Source organism: Belonocnema kinseyi, chromosome 6 (assembly GCF_010883055.1).
Source record: "Belonocnema kinseyi isolate 2016_QV_RU_SX_M_011 chromosome 6, B_treatae_v1, whole genome shotgun sequence".
NCBI lineage: Eukaryota > Metazoa > Arthropoda > Insecta > Hymenoptera > Cynipidae > Belonocnema > Belonocnema kinseyi.
In genome coordinates, this window is record NC_046662.1 from 103,468,809 (window position 1) to 103,477,484 (window position 8,676).

The 8,676-nt window shown below is 33.8% G+C and overlaps 1 protein-coding gene across 1 annotated transcript in view; it reads left to right on the top strand.

Moving 5' to 3' along the window:
* LOC117175527 overlaps positions 1 to 8,676 on the top strand; it is a 69,760-nt gene that overhangs the window by 18,067 nt on the left and 43,017 nt on the right. Inside the window, exon 7 of the mRNA XM_033365234.1 lies at positions 1,114 to 1,286. Coding sequence (XP_033221125.1) covers positions 1,114 to 1,286 — 173 coding nt within the window. The remainder of the gene's footprint in view (positions 1 to 1,113; positions 1,287 to 8,676) is intronic.

Sequence of the window (8,676 nt, forward strand, 5' to 3'; positions counted from 1 at the left end):
AAAATGTTTGATTACCGCTCTGAACTCGTTTTTTTTCATTTTTCTTAACGAACAATTTTTTTTCAATTGGTTATAAAAACACGTAAACTCAGAAGATGTGGATTATGATTGCACCATATATCTAGTCGGGAGTGGTGCTGACTGAAAACAGATGATTTGGAGCGATTCGCGCGCCATCTGTTGGTCATTCTAAGGACTTATTGAACTACCCTCGTACCTTCGATTGTATGCGTTCATTATGATATTGTCAAGCCAAAATGGCAAAAATACAACAAAAAGTTTTTAAGGCGTAAATCCAAAAGAAATCGTTCAAACGGCCCTGATTGTTTATAGATTGCAGAGTTCCGGGATTCTACACAGAAACATTGTATACGTAAAAAAAGTCACGAACTAGTAGCTAGGTCTCAGATGAATAATTACAAAAATATTAGGAGTGTATGGGTAAAGTTTCACAGAGCACTCACGAGCTTGCCTGACAAATCTAAGAAACTAGGACGTGGGTTCCTCTTTACGTGACCCGCAAACGCGTATGTGCACGCGTATGTTTGTTTTAAGTTCATTAGATTGGCTAGAAGTTTTATTATGCCTACATTGTTCAGCCATGATGGCTATAAGTGTTTACGCACTGATTGTTTATGTTTCGAAACTGTCAAGTCAGCAGAAACAAAATTTTTGAGTTTTCGGGTATTGACAATATCTTTAAAAACGTCTTTAGAGTAAAGTTTACTTATTTTATTTTGAAACACTTTGTACCCCGCCACCAGCAGTACGAAGAAATTCAATAAATATTCTATATCTGCTATAACATGGAATGGCCCCTTCAGTAACTTTTTGAATCCCTCAATTCATCAACTTAATAAATACAAATCATAGTCCCTTTTTCCTGTTATGCTTTTCGAGAGACTCTGTGCATCATTTCACTTTCATTTCATTAACTGTGAGCAGAAAATGAAGTCTTTTATGGATACGTAAAAGCTGCTAATTAAGTAAATTACACAACTTCATATATTTATGTATTCCAACCCTTCAAGAAATTCTCGATTTTAAGTTCTTCTTATCTTAAAAATTATTGCAATAGCTTCACTATTACATTATATTTAACTGATTTTATAGGTCTATAGATATGTGTCCCAGTAAGGAAAATATATCTTACTGTCCGCAAAGCGAACCAGTCAAAAGGAAAGTTTATGCAGGTAGCGTAACGTTTGGAAGGATACAAAAAACTTTAGGCGAAAACAGTGTGCCACTTCGAAATTCTGATGGTGATACGGTTAACGAAGATACTGGTAAGTGTGAATAATCCATTACATTTTTAATATCCATCGAATTTTCTAGTGATGTGTAAAAAAATCTACGAAACTCGAAGTTCGAACGCATCGAATTCGAGCTTGAACTTTCCGAAAACTTTCCTTGAAACTTTCGTGTGCTTGAATACTTCTGAGATCCTGAATCAGTGTTTAGCAATCCGAAAAATCTCTTGATACCCACCCTATTAGCACGGAACATTCCAGGGATGTTCTACTAGAACGTGCCAGTCAGAGCCGGATTAAGCCGCGGGGCGCCTATAGGCTAAAAATGTGGTGGATGTCCACTTAAGGGCAGCGAAATCATGACATTTTTTTGTAACGTCGTTAACATACGCTGTACATAAGTCGCGTCGATGGAAACATTGTTTGTTAATGGAAACATTGGATTGGACAGAAAATTTGTTTCTAACATTATGTTTGGAACGTATCAAATGCCTAGTTATATCTTTATTGCCTTAAATGTAATTTTTTGGAACATAGTATACTTCCTACATTATGACATGTCAAGACCTTCTTCGCGATTATACATACTACTTTGACATTTCCTCCAAATGATGCACCTTCAGCGAATTAAAAACAATAGAAGTATAAATTAAAACATTTTTTTCTTGCTTTTTTATCAGCATAGTCGCTGACAATGTCCGATATATCTAAATTTCTTAAGACATCATATTCAGTACTTAAAATGGTACGATCTATTAAGCTTTCTTCGCATATTAACGCGCTCAATCTATTCTTAACCAATTTCATTTCCGAAAATGAACGTTCACCGTTGCAGTTGTTTGTCATGATGCACAAATAAATTTTCAGAAGTATCTCTACATTTGGAAAACTTGCTTTCACATTTTTTCTAATCAATAGCTTAAGCATAAAAAGTTCGAAGCTCATCTCTTTTTCTTTGTCGCCGATAAATTCACGGCAAAACTCCCTGAAGTGGAGAAGCTCACAGAAAATTGCCGATTTTCCATTGTAGACCGAAATCGGTGCTCAAGGGAGTTGCAACAAATTTGAGCCACACAGGTTCATTCGGAGAATCTAGGGGAAAAGCATCATTTAGACACTGTTTTTTCTCATCCAGAGCAACGTGAAGTGTCGTCTACAAACTGTCAGGCACCTGTCAAGATGATTTTGTCGGGTTTTATTTGGGTGAAATGTTGATAATAAATAAATGAGATGTTGATAAGCAGGTAAGTTATAATAATAATTACCTAACTTTTAAATGCCTCCCATTTACCAGTGACTATTAGTGTCTTTGAATAAAAATTGTACTTTGCATGATAAAATATCCAAATCTTAGGTTAGTCAAAACCTACATGATATTCAAACCACCAAAGCCGGGATGTAAAAACTAAGTCGTGACCGTCTGCATCTTAATTGCTGCCTATTCATTCGAAGAAATTTCCTCTAGATTTACTGTATTCAAAAGAGTGAAGTTAGCTGTTGGTTGAAGTAAAAATACCTAACTGTATATGTAGACGGTCATGACCTTTTTTACACATCCCGGCTTCAGTTTAAATATCGACGGCCATGACTAACCGAACATTTGAAAGTTGCATTAGGAAGTTATCATTTCATTCTAAGTGACTAGTACACATTGTTAAATGAAATAAAGTTGATAATTAGGCAAATATTATTTCAATTAGTTTCCTTATTAACAATTATTCAGTCCAATATCGCAATGCAAATAGTTGGTTTGACAGGCGTTCAGGTAACTGACAGCGCGGTTCAGCACTCCACAACTCTCGGCATTGAGCCAAAATTCAGTCTCCAAATTATGCTTTCCCCTAGATGCCCAGATGTGCACCTACGTTCGGAGGAATACATTTGAGACTTGAAAATTGTTTTTAAATGCTGATTGGGAGACCAATGAAATTTGAGCTGCAACAAATTTAACACCAGCGTTTTTATGTGCTCTGTGCCAAGGCTTTCATCCAAATCATCTTTGTAGAAGTCGCACAATTTCTTAGCGGACTGAGTTACCGACTGTTGCACGCAACTCACGCATGGTATACTTTGACTCTGGATAAAACAGATCAGGACTTGCAACTAGGTACTCAAATAATTACTGATTGATTCATATTAATGATCATAAAAAATGAATTGAATATTATTATTAGATCTTTGCAAATTGAAATTAATATAATATAATAAAGTATAAAATACATGTTTTATCCAGAGAAAAAAATAATATTTCAAATATTTTCATTTATTTATATATTCATTTTTTTATTTTTCTGGTGTGATGGATGCCCCCTGTGGTGGGTGCCTCGAGGCTGCAGCCTACTCAGCTTAGTGCCTAGATCCGGCTCTGGTGCCAGCCACCTTCCCGGAACGAGTAAAATGTCCGCAACTTTGTAACATCCAACTGGAACCTTAAGGGGACTTACCATTATTGTTATCATTAAAAATACATATTAGATAAGCCGTAAGAGATAGGTTAAAATCGATGTCGGTTTATAATATGGATGTCTTATTATAGTATAGGATACATGGTACTCTAGACAAAAAATGAACCATTTTTAACTATCTCTTTCGGTTTACGAGATATTTCTGATTGAAAATAACAATAACGACAAGGCCCCCTCAGGAACCAGCTTCCCGGAAAGAAGGAGATAATTGGGACGCATAGACAGGCATTTAAAAAAATGAACCTTTCAATGCATTTAAATGCATCCCAATTGCATTTTGGTTCGAAATGCAATTGAATGTGCATTTTAATCGTAAATATAAATTGAATCTATTCAAATATCATGTTGCGTGATCAAAATTGAGTTTTTCTATATCTGCTTTAATAATCTAAGCCCTTTGTGAAAATAAGAATGGTGTTTTACATACAATCCCTAGCGGACCGATTGAACGGAAAGGATATCCTCATAGTATCCCCATTAGGGTGGCTCGAAAAGGCTTTTTTTTTTGTAGAGGGCAACGATCCCCCCAATTTCATTCCAAATCCGAAAAAGCAAATTGCCTTATTTTTTATTTTTTCATTTTTCGATCTTAACAGGTGCCGATTTTGACTTGAGTTTCCCATGTAAAATGCATGGGGAAAAATTACTTTTTTGAGTTTTTAGAATAATTTTTTAGTGTTTGAAGAAATGTGACGGGAAAGTATGGGAGCCCGTAGAGAATTATCCAATGAAGAATTTCATGTATCATATATATGGGTTTGACACCCCTAATACACCCCCACGAGTACCTGAAAACTACCCTTTATACCAAAAATGCCAATTCTTGATGAAATCGACATTTTGAACACTGTATTCTGGTATTTTTTACTTAGAATTGTTAATATTGGTCTTATGGAATATTTATTATCATTGGTTAATTCATTTTTAATTATTTAAACAAATGGAATATGTTTACATTTTTTTTCGAAAATTTTTTTTTTGCCCTGAAAATTATTACTGTTAGTCTAGTGGAATGCTTTATAACATTAGTTTATTAATTTTTTGTTATTTTAACAAAAGGAATTTGTTTAAATAATTTCGTTTCGATTTTAAAAAAATAAAAATTATTACTGTTGATCTAGTGGAATATTTCGCATTAAATATTAATAAATAATTAATAATTAATATAATAATAATTACTATTTAAAAAATTTTTGTTAAATGAAATTAATCAAACAATGTTGATAAATATTCCACTCAATAAACATTAATAAATTTCAATAAAAATATTATTTACAGCAATTCCAGTTGTTTAAACAATTACAAATTAATTAACTAATGTTAATAAATATTCCAATAGACCAATAGGAATAATTTTTAAGGAAAAAACGAAATTTCGAAAAAAATTGTTTAAGCAAATCACATTTGTTTAAGTAATAAAACATTGATTAACCATGTTCAATAAATATTCGACTAGACTAATAGTAGTAATTTTTAGGGGGTAAAACGAATTTTCGAGAAAAAAAAATTATTTAAAGAAATTCCGTTTGTTTAAATAGTTGAAATTTAATTAAAATAAGTATATCAACTAGACCAATATTAATAATTTTAAGTAAAAAAATACGATAATACAGTGTTCAAAATGTCGATTTCATGATAAATTGACATTTTTGGTTTTAAGGGTTGTTTTCAGGTACTCGTGGGGGTGTGTTAGGGGTGTCAAACCGATATGTCTGATAGATGAAATTCTTCGTTGGATAATTCTCCACAGGTCCCCATACTTTCCCGTCACATTTTTTCAAACCCTACGAAATTATTTTAAAAACTTAAAAAAAGTGATTTTTCCCCTTGTATTTTACATGGGAAGCTTCAAGTCAAAACCGGCACCTGTTAAAATCGAAAAATAAAAAAATAAAATAAAAAATTAGGGAATTTCTTTTTTGGGATTTGATATGAAATTGGGGGGATCGTTGCCCCCTACAAAATAAGAGCCTTTTTGAGCCATCCTAATGTGGATACTATGAGGATACTCTGTGGAGTATCCTTTCCTCTAGGGATTACACGCATTTTTAATTTCCAATTTGGCTTGAGGTGACGATTACTAGTGCATTTACCTTAAAACTTGTTTTGTTCCAATCATTTTCAATGCGCATATACTTCAAAGGATTAAAACGACTTGCTTATACTGCCTATGAGTTTATATCGAAACGTGTCAATGGCATTTGATGCTGTTGACAATATATTTAGTAGACTCAATGCCGGCCAATACGATATAATTATTATTCGGACAAAACTGCAATTAGTACACTGATGAGGCACCTGATCGGAAAAATGCAGCTAATGGAAAAACTCCCGGAAGAGCCTTTAAGCGATTTTAAATATACAGGGTGTCCCACTAGAACTGTAGATAATTTCGTAGGGGGATATGCGCTAAAAATAAACAAAACAGTCCTCAAAATTTTTTAGGTCTGATGCTTATTCTGGGCACAACAGAGTACAAGTTATATGCACGTGTGAGTATGTGTGGCATGCGCATGTCGTCTCAGCCAAGCAGTTCCTCCACCAAGTGCTGGACGAAGCGATGGCCATAATACCGTCCAAAAATGCTCGTGTTAAACTCCTCAAATTTTTTTTAACTCCCTTGAAAATCTTTTAAATTGCTGAAAATCTTTCCAACTTGAGTAAAATTAACTCAAATCTTTAAAAAAAAATTTAATTCGTTGAAATATTACAATTTTTTTAATCCCTTGAAATCTCTTCAAATTCCTTGAAATCTTTTTGAATTACTTTCCAGTAACTCGCTTCACATTCTTTGAAATCACTTACATTGCCCGAAAAACTTTGTACCCTTGTACAACTCGTACCCTATGTTGTGTCCAAAATAAGCATCGGACCTAAAAGAATTTAGGGGACTTGCTTATTTTTTGTTGTGCACAACCCCCCCCCCCCAACACACACACACACACAATTAACTACAGTTTTCTTGGGACACCCTGTATAAACGTAATACCCTCGACAGCATCCCAGTAGTTTGCCGTTCATCAACAGATTTTTAGAATCCAATAGGACCCAACCTTACTTATTGCATACCCAGGAAAAAAACGATTAAACTGGAGCAGTCCAGATTTACGATTTTGCATTTCAATTGTTTTGGGATTCTTTGAAGTGGTCAGCTATTTGTACTCGTGCTATAGTTTTAAGACATTCTGAATAGGAGAACATAACCTCAAAAAACTAAATTAAGTTCAATTCGTGACTTACGATTGACAGCAGAAACGCATGAATCGTTTCAAGTTCTGAATGAAATGGAGTTTGAAGGAAGTCCAACTGAATGAAGAAGTGCAGGTTCCCTTTTACAAAAACGAATCTGTATTATACAATTGAGGTTTGATGAAGCTTGATGAATTGTATAATGCAGATTACGCTCTTCATTATTTAATTGTAGTGAATAGGAAGTGGCAAGTAAATTCGAATAGGAAAATGCAGATAAGTTAGGGACGTAAATGAATTGGATTTTTAAGATTCAACAATGTCCATCATAAGAAACCTAGTTTATAAATATGAATTGCGTAAATTGAAATATCAAATTAATATAAATTTTGTTAAACTGATCGTCCTTACCATCGGCGCTCTTGAAGGTGCCAAGCTTTTTCTTGCTAATGGCCTAAAAAGCATCCCTGCGTGTCAACGATATGCTAGAACACTTGCGGGGAAAATGCAGAAGGCGGTTGTCCTTGGGTCGCTCCGTGTTCTTAGGATGCACGAGGCTTTTGCTGGATCGTCGTGTTGATTCCTTTACAGACTGTAACCACCTATTTCACGGTTGTGAGACGTGGTTGTGGCTGAAATTTTACCGCGATTTCGCTGGAAGCGGGTGCAATTTTTCATAAAAAAATAATTTAAAAAAATTTTTTTTAATAAATAATTTTAAAAAAAAAGGAAAGATAGAAAGATAATTGGATAGATTAGACGGTGATTGGAGAGATTTTTCTTATAAAAAATTGTGGCCACCCTGAAAAAAACGTGACTCATTTAAATAAATGATTTTAAAATATTTTTAAAATTTTAAACGCATCACAGTGTTACTCAGAATTGAGGTTCATTCCTTCAGAAACTTTCTCTTTCTCTTTTACTTTCGACGATTTTAAGGAAATAATATAATTAACAAAATATATGAATTTTCAAACAAAAAGTTTACTTTTTAACAAAATCAATTGATTTTCTATCAAATAATTGGTGTTTGAACTAATACAATATACAGGAAAAAGTTTCAACCAAAAATGGAATAGTTCAGTTGCCAGATAAAAACTGTGATAAAAAATTGATTGTTAAATTTTCAAGGGAAAAGGTTAATGTTCGACCAAGAAGATTAAGGTTCTATAAAAAATAACGACTTTTAAACCCAAGAAGGTGTACAGTTGATATTTCAACCGAACAATTGAATTTTCAACCAAAAAGATTAAATTTCTACCAAAGAAGGTCGATTTTCAACAAACTACATGAACTTTCAACAAAATTATTTAATTTTAAAGTCAAAAAGACTATTATCTACAAAAAGCTGAATTTTTAATTAAAAAATGAACTTTTATAAAAAAAAATATTTTATTCAAATAACATTAAAATCGCAAATTTCTTTAATTTCTTTGAAATGCAGATCGAAATAGAAAAAAATACTTTTATAATATAATTATAATACAAATATACCTGGCTTTCACCCAGGAGGCTCGTGTTCGAATCCCGGTACGGGAACCATTCGGTTCGGTTTTGATTCCTCTAGAATCAAAGCGAAGGGCCTATGACAAAGCCACCGAACGCGTCCTCGGGTTGCGGATAGAGGGTCCCTGTACCAAAGATTTCTGCTAAATATGGTTACAAAAATAAAATAGGCAGTCGCGGACAATTGTCCAGGGGTGGTCCCGAAGGAATTAACCATCAAGCGGAGGTGTGAAAACCGTGCCGAAAGCTGAATGGCACCTGGGTGA